The 15,327-nt window shown below is 39.4% G+C and overlaps 1 protein-coding gene and 1 long non-coding RNA gene across 4 annotated transcripts in view; one reads left to right on the top strand and one right to left on the bottom strand.

The window, feature by feature from the left end:
* Positions 1-15,327, top strand: part of LOC145539006 (uncharacterized) — a 207,820-nt gene that overhangs the window by 44,408 nt on the left and 148,085 nt on the right. For 2 of the 3 annotated variants that reach the window (XM_081572246.1, XM_081572245.1), the window contains one exon: positions 1,034-1,099. The exons of the other annotated variant lie outside the window; for it this stretch is intronic. In XM_081572246.1, coding sequence (XP_081428372.1) covers positions 1,034-1,099 — 66 coding nt within the window. The remainder of the gene's footprint in view (positions 1-1,033; positions 1,100-15,327) is intronic. 3 annotated transcript variants of the gene reach the window in all.
* LOC145539007 (uncharacterized) lies at positions 11,612-14,000 on the bottom strand. The gene is made up of 2 exons (XR_014077498.1): positions 13,816-14,000; positions 11,612-13,025 (listed from the first exon to the last, which is right to left on the bottom strand). It is a non-coding gene; the product is annotated as an uncharacterized LOC145539007 (long non-coding RNA).

Raw genomic sequence — 15,327 nt, 5'->3', positions numbered from 1 at the left:
ATTGGATCATTTTACCATTTCAATTACATCCTGTGGGATTTGAGATACAGTTGGAACTCTTGTAAAACATGGAAATGACTGTAGGCGCACCACATGTGACCTAATGAAAATGAATATATGTGAAAATAAAGGTAGCCTATGATGAACAGCAATGCACTGAACCAGGTTCTCCTGTGCTGAGGAAATGTGGACAGCAGACTTGCATCTTTCTGTGAAGTAAAAATAGAGTTGAGACTGGGCCATGTGCCTGGCCAGCTCACCCCTGGAACTTAGTGCATCTGGGCTCTTGCTTTACAGAGAAAAGCAAGAAATAATATAATCCTTATAGTCTCTGGCCACAGAGATCTTCAAACTCATTCTCAGTCTGTCAGGGTGCTAATCTGTTTTGAACATTCAGTCCTTCTTTCCAGAAAGTCTTTCCAGAGTAACCTGGCCTTCCTCCAGATTGCCAACGCAGCCTGACTTCTGTGTTCCTTCAGCTGGAATTCTCTTGTACATACATCTGGATGCCTGATTTGTTTGTTTCCCCACTAATTTAGAAGTTGCTTAACAAAAGTCTGACCCTTGGATGTGATGTTGGCCCATAATTTTCCTTTCTGTGTGGTATCTTTTTCTGGTTTTTATATTGGGGTGATGGTGGCCTCATAGAATGAGTTCAGACATATTATTCCTCTTTAACTTTTTGGAATAGTTTCAGAAAAATGGGTGTTAACTCTTCTCTAAGTGTTTGATAGAAACCGCCTGTGAAGCCATCTAGTCCTGGATTTTTGTTTGTTGGGGGTTTTAAAATCACAGATTCAATTGCAGTACTTGTGATCGATCCGTTCATATTTTCTATTTCTTCCTGTCTCAAATCTTGGGAAATTGTACCTTTCTAAGAATTTGTCCGTTTCTTCCAGGTCATCTATTTTATTGGCATATAGTTGCCTGTAGTAGTCTCTCATGATCCTTTATATTTCTGTGGTGTCAGTTGTAACTTCTCTTTTTTCATTTCTGATTTTATTGATTTGAGCCCTCTTCCTTTTTTCCACAGCTGCCCATCCCCCCTTCACCCACCACCCCTAACCCGCCACCCCAGGAGACCCTCCAAGACCAGCAGGTAGGTCTAGCCCAGATTTCTATGAAGTCACTGCTTTTGCCCTGGGCCCTGATGTACACAAGACCTTGTGTACATCCTCAAGGGTGGATCTCTGTGTCCCCTAGTCCCATGGAGCTCCTGTGATCAAGCCCCACTGGCCTTCAAGGCCAAATGCCCTGGGGGCTCCTCCTCCCAATACCATACCTGCAGACAGGGGAGCCTGCATGGGGCTCAGAGCTCTCATGAGAAATTCTGAAATATAAATATTCTCCATTTTGTTGATTGTCCATCCAGGGGATACGGAGTTTGTGTTGCAGGTGCACCTCTGGTTTCTTTATGTCTTTGGATGTAGAATATCTTTTTTTTTTTGGTAGGTTCGTTTTTCTTATGGATGGTTGTTCAGCAGTTAGTTGTGATTTTGGTATGCTTTGTTGTGTATATTGATTGATCAGTGGTCTGCTCCACTTTACTCTGTGGTCTTCATTTCAGTCAGTTCAGTCACTCAGTCGTGTCCGACTCTTTGCAACCCCATGGGACTGCAGCACACCAGGCTTCCCTGTCCATCACCAACTCCTGGAGCTTACACAAACTCATGCCCATCAAGTCAGTGATGCCATCCAACCATCTCATCCTCTGTCATCCCCTTCTCCTCTCACCTTCAATCTTCCTCAGCATTTGGGCCTTTTCAAATGAGTCAGTTCTTCACATAAGGTGGCCAAAGTATTGGAGTTTCAGCTTCAGCATCAGTCCTTCCAATGAATATTCAGGACTGATTTCCTTTAGGATGGACTGGTTGGATCTCCTTTCAGTCCAAGGGACTCTCAAAAGTCTTCTCCCAACACCACAGTTCAAAAGCATCAATTCTTCAGCACTCAAGTTTCTTTGTAGTCCAACTCTCACATCCATACATGACTACTGGAAAAACCATAGCTTTGACTAGATGGACCTATATATGTGATCTATGTAAGGAAAGCTGGATTCTACAGAGTAGGGGGTTATTGTACTTTCTCTAAGCTCACCTAAAACTATGGCTCCAATACAGACCTTGAGGAAGTGAGGGTTGTGGGAACAAAGAGTAAGAGAAGAAGATGATGTAAAAGAAACTCATTTAAATTATCTATATTTATTCTCTCATATGATTGCAACCCATATAAAATGAGGCCTTGTTATTCTTACTTTGAAACCAGGTGCAACCAAAACATTTAAATTATATCACTCTGACTCAGAAAGCTTTCAAGAATTTACTAGATCCTTTGTTGTAATTTTCTTAAAGCTTTCTAAAAATCCTCTTTAGGCATCTTTTCTTCTCCCCAAGTTTCATATCACCAAGGCACCTTTCTTCAAAATTTAATGAATAAAATCTTCCATCTAGTTATATGTTGATAGAGTAAAGAACAGGTTAAAGCTACAGAGAGGATCCATGTACATTATCTCACTGTTTAGCTTGATGAATACTTATTGTTCTAAGTGCTGTGGGTACAAAAATAAATACAACACAACCCTTGCCTATTGACAATGAAACTGGCAGAGCAGGCAACATGATTAAGGGAGGCTGTATAGCTGGTAGTAAAGACATCTGAGCTAGACCTAGGACTATCTAACTTTTGCATCATTACTCTCTAAGTTGTCTATCCAAGAGCTTGTTTTTCACAGATTGAAAAAATTTGAGCTATTTAGAGAACAAAAATAAAATATTTCTAGTTATACCCAATTAAATCCTTAAACTAGCTTAAAAATAAGTTACAGCCAACTGGAATTGGACATAGCTGTCTATATAGCATCTTTACTCAGCTGAGCCTCTATCCAATAGAACTTTCTGAAAAGATGAAAATGTTCAGTGCTGTTCAATATGGTAATCACTAGCCACAAGCAGCTACTGAGCCTTTGAAATATGGTTAGTACAACTGAGGAACTGAATAATTTATCTTTTCATATTTTAGTGAATTGAAATTTAAATAGCTACCTGAGGCTCTATCATGTGGCAACATTGGGGATGACGTGAGAATTTTCCATTTTTTAGTGGAGGAGAATACTCTTAACAGATAGAAAAGATATCTCACCTGCTTTAATATTTTGTGGCTTTGAGGTAAAAGTGCAGTAGAAAGAGAAACAGACACATAAAGATGCTGATAGGCAGAGCCCAGAAGGATGCAGCCTTTCACAAAACAAAATACATGAATGAAAATGGCCATCCTACATGCTGATCCCTGGTAGCAGAGACAGTTATACTTGTGCCTGAGGGGAAAATAAGCTTATGCTTATAGAAATCTGAAACAGCTTGTTTATTTTTATCTATTTAAGCCTAGACATATAACTGAATACTAATAAACTCTGTGGCCTAAAATTAACTTGTTGAATGTGGGAGGGAGAGAATTGACTCTTTTTCTCCTCTTAGTAAGAGACAAGCAAACAGGAAACCTTAACTCTTTGGCCAGTACACACCAAGTAAATATTTCAGCCCTTATAGATTCAGGTGTCTGCTCAACAGGTGGCAAAATGTTCTTTCTTAATTCTCATAATCCTCTGACTTGTATGTGGTAATATCTATGGATTTTTCTAATAAAACACAGCTGCTTTTTCATATCCATCTTGCATTTCCACACTATTAAAATATCTAAACTGCTCAGTGTGATAAAATTCCACCATTAGCTGTGCTCCTACACTGAGTCTTCCCAGGAAATTTGGTGACCAGCGTCCTGATACTTTAATATAAAATAGAGAGAAGTTTATAATGGAATCATTGACACTAGTTTTAATTCCAGTAGCCCACTCTGATACCATCAAGCAGAGGGCATTCAGAGGCCAAAACTCATGAAGCTCTCAGGATGTCATAATTTTCTCCCTTAATTGTAAGGAATTACTCTAGAGATACCAAACACAATATACAGTAATACAAAGGTGCTGTGCTTAGTCACTCTGTTGTGTCCAACTCTTGTCAACCCCATGGACTGTAGCCCGCCAGGCTCCTCTGTCCATGGGGATTGTCCAGGCAAGAATATTGGAGTAGGTTGCCATGCCCTCCTCCAGGGGATCTTCCCAACCCAGGGACTGAACCCAGGTCTCCCACATTGCAGGCATATTCTTTACCATCTGAACCACCAGAGAAACCCAATACAAAGGTAGCAGGATGTGAATGTTTAAAAGGGAAATTATTCCATGTTTTAATATGGAAATGTCACTACCTGTTTCCTGTTTTTCTTTGCTGCTCTGCATTGGGAGGAGTGATTCAACCCATTCTAGGATGGAGGGAACTTTGCCCTCCATCTGTTCCCATCACTTTCCACCCCTAAGAAGGAAAGCAAATGTTTTTCCTTCCCCCCAGGAAGAGTTTAATGACTAAGCCTTCCTACCCTGGAGAGAGAAACTAGTGTTTAGTTGCTAGTAATTTGAGCTCTGAATTTCATAGCTATTAAAGATTATTGCATGAAAGAAAAGTAAATAGTATAGGTCCTTTGGTCTTGATAGAGGGTCTAGGGCTGGAGCTCTGGAGAGTACTAAAATTAGGGGGTAGAGGCAAGAGAAAAAGAGAGTCACTGGATGGGGAGAATTGTCTGGGAAAAGGATGAGCTGGAAAGGGTGGAGAAAAGGGGCACTGACCTGGAAATAGAGGATGAATAATTGGAAAAAAATACTGACTATAAGAAGAATCATAGTCCTCTCCATCTTCCACCCACTGTTCGCGTAAGTGAGAATCATCCCAAAAGCTGTATCTAGGACCTCAGGGGGAATTATTCTCCATTAGTACCAAAAACTCACTAAATTGACTTCCTAGTGGAAACAACAACCATTCTTGCCCTAAATTTTTCTTTGTTATTTGAGGTGACAATATATGGATTATCTTGCCGCTCTATCTATCCCAGGACACCTTAAGCCCAAGGGGCTGTCTGGATCCTTCTGTGAGTCATGGGGAGGAATTTTAACTTTACTTGGGAGGGATGAATTGTACAAAGTTACTTCACAAGCTGAGACATTAACTTTTAAGTGGAAAACTCTACAATGTAAGCAGACTGGATCACCGAATGCCTCTCTAGTGTCCATTCCCTCTCCCATCTTCTCCAAAAAGATTTCAAATATTTATTAGGTATCAATTACCCTTTTCCTTTTCAATCCATGTTACTTAGGGAAAACTAACCTTATCTCCAGTCAGGGATGAGTTCTTACTAATTAACATGGAAAGGACAGTTAGTTCATGATTGGAAGAGATGCTGTTACTCTCTCCTGCTGAACATGTATAAAGAAACATATCACTCTGATTCCAAATGATGCCATTTTATAAACACAAGACAAACCAATCTTAGGTTGATGCAAATTGCTTTGACCCAGAGAGAGACGGAAATATTTTCATGTTTGAAGACATTGTTGAACCACTAAATCAGCCATTCCAGAAACACATCTTACCTGTGGATTTATTCATTTCCTTATTATTTAAATGAATTTACTTGGAGTCATCTAGTATTTGGAGCTGAAAACTGGCATTTAAACCTTATTAGAAGAATTCAGGAAGCTGATCAGGAAGCTTACTTCTTTATTAAAATAAAACCCAGAACTTTCAATGATTAGCCAGAAAGAAAAACCATTTAGTGTAAAAAAAGATGGGTAACTAATTGATACTTTCCCAAGGATCTCACCTTCTGTTTGGAGTTCTCTGAAGTAAGACAGTGTAGCTACCAACACTTTGCCCTAGAGATATGTAAATTCCCTCTTAAGGTGAGATGTCAACACTGTCAATCTCAAACTTTAAAGAAGACTTTGTTGTATGCCTTGGGAGAACGATAGGGAAATGAACAAAGAATATACCAATAAATAAAGTTTGACTTTTTTTTTAATTTTTAATAAATGTATTTATTTTAGTTGGGGGCCAATCACTTTACAATATTGTAGTGGTTCCCGCCACACACCGACACAAACCAGCCATGGGTCCACATGCGCCCCCCATCGTGAACCCCCCTCCCACCCACCCCCTCCCCTCCCTCCAGGCCATCCCACCGCCCCAGCCCTGAGCGTCCATCCCACGCATCAAACCTGGAACGGTGCTCTGCCCCACACACAACAATACACATGTTTCAGTGCTATTCTCTCAAAACGTCCCACCCTCACCTTCTCCCTCAGAGTTCATAAGACTGTTCTATGCATCTGTGTCTCTTATTCTGTCTCGCATATAGGGTTATCGTTACCATCTTTCAAATTCCATATATATGCATTAGTATACTGTATTGGTGTTTTTCTTTCTGGCTTACTTCACTCTGTATAATGGGCTCCAGTTTCATCCATCTCAATAGAACTGATTCACATGTATTCTTTTTAATGGCTAAGTAATATTCCATTGTGTATATGTACCACAGCTTCCTTATCCATTCGTCTGCTGATGGACATCTAGGTTGCTTCCATGTCCTGGCTATTGTAAACAGTGCTGCGATGAACATTGGGGTACACGTGTCTCTTTCAATTCTGATTTCCTTGGTGTGTATGCCCGGCAGTGGGATTGCTGGGTCATAAATTTTGACTTTTAAAGTACATAATGATGCCATAGCTTGCTGGTGCCTGGATTTTCAGACCTTATCCTGTTTCTTGTCCTAATATCTGAGCTGATCCAGCTTCATATGTGATCCAGCTCATGTTTCTAACTTCTTCCCTATTGGCCTCACCATGGATGGCACCACCGCAAACTCTGCCCACTGAAGTTCCTTCTTTGGCTTTTGATAAACTTCAGCATTAAGAGTTCTATTCAGAACTCACATCCATCTCTGGATGTGTTCCTCAAGTCTGACCCAAGAACCCTCCACAATAGAATCAACAAGGATGACTATATAAAAAGGAGATTCCTGACCCTTCTGTGAAAGGATTATGATACTGTAAGTCCTGTGTGGCATCCAGGAATCTGCATTTAACCAATTTCCCAAGTGGTTGTGATCAAAATAAAAATGGAAAACACTGTTCTAGAAATATCTTTAACTTTCCCCCAAATTAGCAGTGGCTATCAATTATACCATCATGAAACAAACATCATATAAATACAATTCCTCAAAAATGCATGCATGCATGAGTGCTCAGTTGCTCAATCATGTCTGACTCTTTGTGACTCCATGGGCTGTAATCTGCCAGGTTCCTCTGTCCATAGGATTCTCCTGGCAAGAATACTGGAGTGGGTTGCAATTTCCTCCTCCACAGAAATGCATATTTAGTGGTTATTTTGAACTTTCAAATCTATCTTTTAACTACAATTCTACAAACCATTTTCCATTTTTTTTTTCCTTAAGCCAATCCAAACCTACACTTTTACCCAGAAGAATAGGTACAATACTACAGAATATTTATTTTATTCTTGCCCTTAAAGAATTCTAGTTGAAGTTCAAATATACATTTCCTTATAAGAAGAGAATGTCATAAGAAAAAACAAATAAAAACATATCTCTGAGACCAAATATGGACTGTCAGTGAAAACAATTTTATTTTTTCAGTAAACTCTAAAATTTGCTAAACACATTCAGAATCAGGATGCTAACACATTAGCACTTAAAGATGACTAAAAATAAAAAGGAGAAGTATTTCAAGAAGTAACCCATCCATATGTCAAGGTCACTCCTACCCATAACAGAATAAGAAAGTCCCTCCTGTTCCAGAATACCTTCTCCACCCATTTAGTCACCCATTTAGCCACCCACTGCTTTCCGTTTCCATATCACATCACATTTCTTAAATTTATTAAGTTTAGAGCTGCGGTAACTTCAAACCATCATGTAGAAGAAGTCGCATATTGTGAACTCTTTCACTAGAATGTATGTAACAATTATTTAGAATTACTGATGTAGTAACACCCAGGTCAGAAAAGTTTCAGATACGTTTCAGTGGATAGGAAGTTGTCTTTAAGTTGGATTCTATTTATTTGAGGTCATATCAAATGAATCACAGGTAGGGCAATAGGGAAGTGAAACAGCGAAAGGAGAAAAGAAATAGAGGCTTTGATAATGAGCAATTTATACAGTGTCAACTGGGGCTTATCCCACAGGGGACCTCAGTTTTCTCAACCAAGGCATAAGGAGCTGGGGTATTGATTCATTGACTCCACCATTATTTGAAAGATACTCCAGGGCATTATCTCCTCCAAACACTTCCAGTGTTCCACTTGTATGGATCTCAGTGACTTGAGACTCAGGGGCTTGAAGGAGAAATCAATCAGTACATAGGAAACTGATGAGTACTGAGGGTACATGGGTTGGGTTCCAACAGTGTCTGCTGCAGTCTACCCTTTGCACCACTTAAATTCCCTTGGGTCCTGTGTTAAATTGATTCAGTCCCATCACTGATTCCTCAAGAAGGTGATTCATTAGAACTTAAAGATTTAAAAAAGGCAACACTAAGGTTGATAGGGCAAGGTACAGTCTCCATTGGTACAGTTGAGTCCCAAAGTTGTAATCAATAATCATCGTCTCCATTCTCTACTACTTGTTAAGCAATTTGGCTTGTCTTGGTTGCTTGGTGTGGTGGCCTAGACCTTCATCACTGAGGGATCTGAGTCTAACCACGCTCTTGTTAGACTGACACTGCTTAAATTGCCTATTTAAGATTATCACCATACAGGAAATCAATAAAAAGTGATCCAGTGGATTTCCTGAGTTCCAGATTATTTTCCTCTCTGCTAGAATTAAGTATTAGCTATCATATCTCCTATCTCCTGATGGTAATCTGGGCCAGTTACCCCTGCCACTGTAGAACTCTTTTTTTTTTGCTGGTTGATCAGCATGAGAAGTCCAAAATGCTGATGTGGAAGTCATAACATTAGAATAGGGAATCTCAAAGAGAGGACTGAGGAGTCCTGGAAGTTCCTAAGATTATATTTCAGGGGTCTCATGAGGTTGACTATTTCCAACTACATATCCCTAAGAAATCATATTTTCTTCATAAGCTTCAGCCGAAACATCATTTCACAATAGTTTGAATGCTGAAGCAGATGTGAGAATCCACCTGTCTTCTATTAAATCAGAGATTTTCAAAAATATAAAACAATGCCATTTTACCATTACTTTTTTCCTTAGGGAATATTTGTTCTTAATTAAAATGTGTCATTCACTTAAACATGTAATGGGTTTGCAACTGTTATTTTTTAATACATTAATAAATACTATTAAAATTCTTTAGTGGGCAAAGAATCTGAACAGACATTTTTCTAAAGAAGACATTCAGATGTCCAACAGACACATGAAAAGATGCTCAACATCACTAAGCATCAAGGAAATGCAAATCAAAACTAAGATGAGATATTACCTCATACCGATTAGACTGGCTTTTGTAAAAATACAACGAATGACAAGTGTTGGTGAAGATATGGAGAAAAGGAAACTCTTAGGTACTGTTAGTGGGAATGTAAGTTGGCCTTGGAAAGGAGATCATCTTGCTAGTCAACAGCAGCACCATCATCCCCTAGCAAAGTACTGTAAGCAACTGTGGACAAGGAGTTGCCTGCCATTACAGTAAACAAAGAATATTGTCTACCATCCCAGTTCTACAAACCATTAGACACTGCAGCTGCCATTGACAGTACACCCTGAAGAGAATTTAGGATGGAGAAAAACAGAAAGCATGCTATGCTTTAGATACTGGCCCTAGATAGTTAAGATCCATAGTTAAGGAATAATTTCAATGAGCCCAGACTCTTGAGTCTTTCTGTATGTAGAAAAGAAAATCATTAATCTGAGATGTTTGTTCTTGTAAGCAGTAATCTTTTTATGTTCAACTACATTTTTCTGTTCCAACCCAAAACTCCTATATATCCTGGCTTCTCCCTTACCTCTTAAGAGCTGTTTCTCTGAGCCCTCTGAGAGGCTGTCTTCCAGGTTATAGTCCTCAGTAAGATCCCTGAATAAAACTTAACTCAAGAAAGGGCTTAAGATAGAGAATAGGAATACATGGAGCTCATCCCTCAACAAACACATCATGTGGAACAATTCTCATGGAAAACTAACGGGAAACTGGCACAAGAATTCCTGTACAACCAAAGCTGTAAGAATGACCTCCATGTAACCAGGTGGAACAGGGGGAAAAAGGGCATTTGGTCAGGAGCTGTGCCTCTGTGAGGGATCAGTAAGGAAGAGATATTAACATAAGGTATTAACAGGAGAAAAACAAAAGTTTAATAGCATATATGCTTATATATGTGGAAGATACCCAGGAAAACTGAGTAACTCTCCAAAATGGTCAAAGCCAACACTGTAAATGCCATCTTCAGCTAAAGAAAAAACATATTGGGGGTAGGGAGGTAATTATGGGAGATTACCAGGAAAAGCATAGTAAACATGGTAGAATTTAAATTCATGCCTTCTCCATTGGTAACACTTTCTACAAATTTAGATTTCTTCCTCTTCCTAGTTCTTAGGAAAGGGCAATTTCTCAGTTTCCAGAGCTTCACTTATGTCTGCTGTTTCTTAAAGATAACCAGCTTAGAATAATCAGTATTGTGCCAAAAAGGCATATTTGGGGATAGCAAAATCTGTTTCCCTTCATTAGATATATATGTTGTAAACACTGCATCCTATGGCTTGTCTTTTGCTTTCTTTTTAAGAGCAAATGTTTTAAATTTTGATGAAGTCTAATTTTATAATTTTTTCATTGTTTGTGCTCTTTGAAGTCAGTCTGAGAAATCTTTGTGTACCCCAAGGTAGCAGAACTTTTCTCCTTTCTTTCTTCTTGATGTTTTATAACTTTAGATTTTATATTTACGCCTTTGATTCATTTCAGGTTTATTTTTGTGTATGTCATGAGGTAAAGATTGATGTTTATTAGTTTTTCTTTTACTGATATCCAGCACCAATTTTTTGAAAAGATTTTTTTCCTCAGTAAATCCCCTTGGCACTTTTGTAATAAAGCAATCAACCATATATGTGTGTCTATTTCCAGATTATTCTGCTCCATATCTATATGTAGTCAATGCTAAATTGTTTTGATTACTGCAGCTTTGTAGTAAGTCTTGAAATCAAGTAGGGTAAGTCCCCCAACTTTGTGCTCTCTTTTAATAAATTGCTTAGGTTATTTTAGTTCTTTTGCATTTCCATATATAATTTTGAATAAGGTCTCCGGTTTCTATAAAAAAGTTTGCTAGAATTTTTACTGGTCTTCCAGTGGCAAATTTGGGGGTATAGGAAGGCTTACTGATTTCAATCTTCTAAATCATAATCATGGTATACATATCTATTTGTTAGTTGCTCAGTCATGTCCAGCTCTGTGACCCCATGGACTGTAGCCTGCCAGGCTCCTCTGCCCATGGCATTCTGCAGGCAAGAATACTGGAGTGGGTAGCCATTCCCTTCTCCAGGATATCTTCCCAACCCAGGGATCGAACTCAGATCTCCTGCATTGACTGTAGATTCTTTACCATTTGATCCACTGGGGAAGCCTACATCTCTATTTAGGTCTTCTCAAATTTCTCTTAGTGATGTTCAAATTTCTCTTAGTGATGTACCATGTGTACTTGAAAATAATATGTATATTGTAGTTGTGTGTAGCAACAATATGTGTTGACAAAAAATTAATCAGTTGATCTAAGAAAGAAATGGACATTTTAATTCCAGTCAAATTGAGGAATATAACCCAGGTCAGCATTCCAGAAAGCTCTGAGAATTGTTCCATATATTAGAAGTCAAGGCACAGTTATATAAGGATTTAATATTTACAACAATGCCATGTGTTAGATGGAATTATTTTACAAATGAGAAACTGAAGCTGAGAAAAGGAATGTCCTTCAATGAATAAAGACAAAGCCAAGATTCTAACCATAACAGACGTTAGATCTTGGACTGGGAGCAGCTTTGTGGGATAGGTTTTGCCTGCATCACAAACTCGTTTTCCACAAATGCTCTGTGGAGCATATCCTTCAGAAATCTAAATTCTGTTCCCAGACTGTCCATAAACTGGGTGATCAAGGAAGTGTTGTTCAGTCCAATTTCAACTCCCTGGCACCCAGACAAGGACTGGAACAGGGTTCTCATGGGGACTCACGATCACCTGTTGTGGGCCCTCAAGGGCAGGCTCCTGTGCCTTTCGTGGGTGCTCCTGTGCCCCACCCTTCAGGATGAGTAAGGGGAGGCTCTGCAGCATCCCTTTCAGTTCACACTGCAGCTGGCTGGGCACAAGCTGACTGTGGAACAGCAAGGATGGCTCAATTCATAGGGCCCAAGAGAAAGCTCTAACCTTCCATGTGAAAACTCAAGGCCCCAGGTGGCCTCCCTTGGGACTAATGTTCTTTTAGAATGGACCATTTTTCTGGCTTACAGTATTCTTGGTTACAATTTATATTGACTCAGCTGCAAGCACTCTAGCTGACACAGCTGTGTTGTCAGCTGAAGACTGTTAGAAATGTAATGATATATAAGCTTTGATCTGGGTCTGTGTAGAAAATAAGTGAGCAAAAGCCCCCTCTTCAAAATTACATAGGAGCCACAAATCTACTGGCAGGAGACTATTACTAAACCTAGATATCGTCTGCTGTTCAGTGCTTTACTAGCCAGGCTTCAAATTGTGCCACTCAAGTTATTCCTTCTCACAAATACCCATTCTACTAACTCATGCCCCTCCACCCTGCTTCATACACATTTGTGAGGTACACGGGGTGCAACAAGAGCACCTCCATTTTGTAACAAGGTAATTGAAGTCCAGACAGAAAGAGTAACTTGCCCAAGGTGAAGCCAAACCAGAACTCAGAAGTAGGAAGTCCTTGCTGGGTGGACTTTGCAGTATAGTATGGCATGGGAGGTGAGACTCTATGGCCAGTCCATGTTGGCTTGTCTCCTTATTCATACTGTAGGATGAGAACAGCAGGGGTGTTCAACCTTTGAAAAATAAATACTCTTCTTTCTCTGAACTTTCTGGAGATCATATGTTTGATTCCTGTGGCTTCTATAAATAATTATCACAAACTTACTGGCTGAAAGCAACAGACGTTCATTCTCTCAGAGTCCTGGAGGGAAAAGTATGAAATCCAAGTGTTAGCAGCACTGATTTCTTCTGGAGGCTCTGAGGGGGAATCAGTTCCAGGTCTCTCTACTAGGTTCTGGTGGCCACCAGCAATTATCAGTGTTCTTGACTTGTAGATACATAACTCCAGTCTCTGCCCCTGCCTTCACATCACCTTCTCCACTGTGCATGTCTGTCCTCTGTGTTTTTCATAGGACACTTGTTACTGAATTTGGAGCCCACCCAGATAATTCAGGGTAATATCTATATTTAAATATCTATTTATATATCTAATATTTAAAACCCTTAAAATAGTAACATCTGCAAAGACTCCTTTTCCAAATAAAATCGTATTCACAGGTTATAGGGATAAAGACATATACATCTCTTTTTTTGTGGAGTGTGGGCAGCTTTCACCCCACTACAGATCCCCTGTGTTCTATGCCTTTGAATTTGAATCATCTTGATCTTGCTGTAGGCTGGAGCTGAGTAGAATACCAGAGTTCAAATTAATTTAAGTAAGAAAATGCTTATGGAGTTTCTACTAGGTGAAAAGAAGTTAGGAGGTGATAACTTGTTTTTAAGTTACCAACTTAAAAAACTTGTTTTTTTTAAAGTAACCTCTCACTGCCCACCTAACTGGAATCTACTAAATGGTATACAAGTAACTGATCCAGGTCACTAATGAGGTATAAATGCAGTAGCAGATATTATACCATCATCCTCTTGGAACTGTAGTTAGCATATATGAGTAGTTTTAACAACAACAAAAAGTCTCCTAAAATCCAACTCACAGTTAAAGGAAATGCCATCATTTCCTTTGGTGTGGACTCACAGTAATGTCACAGAGAGATCACATTTTAGGAAATGAGCAGAGCTGAGACCTGTCAAACTTGACCCTTCGAAAGGATTTTGGGTGGTAGGTATCAGAACTTTGGCCAATTTCAACTCTCTGATTCCTGTGGCCAGACACTCATATAGGAATGTGGAGCTCAGAAAAACCATTCACTCTATGAAGTAATCAACATTCTAAATAATTCCCAAAAGGCATTATGTTTGAAGAATTTTGAAGATTCCAAAGATGGGGCTCAATAAATGAGCTCTATAGAAAAATTGTTATTTCCAATATTCCTTCTCATGAAGCTAACAAGCCCCTAAAAACAAGGACCAGTTCCCATATGGCTCTCCATTCTCTCCTAATCAAGAAGTCTCCCCATTTCAGTAACGTTTTCTATCAATAGGGATTTCAGGATTAATGCCCTAAGCCAAGACCCTAAACCACCAGAATTTGTAAGGTCACCAAACAAATTGTTTTAAAAATAAAGAAGTGCTAAATGCTTTTAATTCCATTCCATATTTCATTCTGTTACCACAGGTATAACATTTGGTGTATTTTTCTTCCTGTTATTTTGAACCCTCAGTTCAGGAAGACTGTGCAGTTTTATTGATATAAGGAGATGCTGTTTGATGTTTTCTTAATGTAGCAACTTCTGAAAGAGAGTGTTTGTGTGAACAGAAGAGAAGAAATAATAATTTATACCTTTATGGATGCATGCTCCTCAGTTTTGCAAGAAACATTAGAAAGGTTTAACCTATAATTCTGGAAGAGTAAATCTTAAAAGCAAGACTTAAGGCAAGCAGTATGTTCTGCTACCATTCTGCTGGCGTGGGCCACGACTGAGATGAGAGCTTGGGACTTCTTGGTTTAAGCTTTGCAACAAGAGAAAGGGAGGCAGAGGTGGGAGTGGGGGGCTGGGAAGAGATGGGGAGAGGGGGAGAATATGAGTGAATGGACATGAATGAGAGAATCATTTGAATTAAGTAAATGTCTGGCCTGATTCAAGGCCCAGCTTGCCAAAGCTGTCAGCCAATGCTAGGTGTTTCAGAGAGAGGTATCAGGATGAATGCACCCACAAGCCAAATCTTGATTCAGATTCCAATTTAAAATTGCATTTCCAGACATAAGAGGAGGGTGGCCTCCTGGTTGATTCTCCCTGCTGTTGTCATGACCAGAGTTATTCTGGTTCTCATACGTGCTTAATTGATTGGTCGCATTTGGTTTAAGGACACAAATTCACTAGGTGTTTGTAGCCTTAGAATGGTTGGTTGTGGGAAATCCAGGGCAGCGTTACACCAGATGGGAAGTTGCCTTATAGTTTTCATTCTTTCTACAGCAATGCATTGCTTCCCCCCAAAGTAAGTCTGTTTATGCTCTTCACAGTCTCCCTTACAATTCTTTTTTTGGCCCTTCTCTCATATGTGCAAAAGGCTTCCAAATTGTCACCTGAAGATTTCTTTACTTAGGA

Source organism: Giraffa tippelskirchi, chromosome 2, assembly GCF_054371585.1.
Source record: "Giraffa tippelskirchi isolate mGirTip1 chromosome 2, T2T-mGirTip1v1.2.pri, whole genome shotgun sequence".
In the NCBI taxonomy this organism is placed as follows: domain Eukaryota; kingdom Metazoa; phylum Chordata; class Mammalia; order Artiodactyla; family Giraffidae; genus Giraffa; species Giraffa tippelskirchi.
Note: the sequence above shows the minus strand (reverse complement) of the source record. Positions and strands in the feature narration are given on the sequence as shown.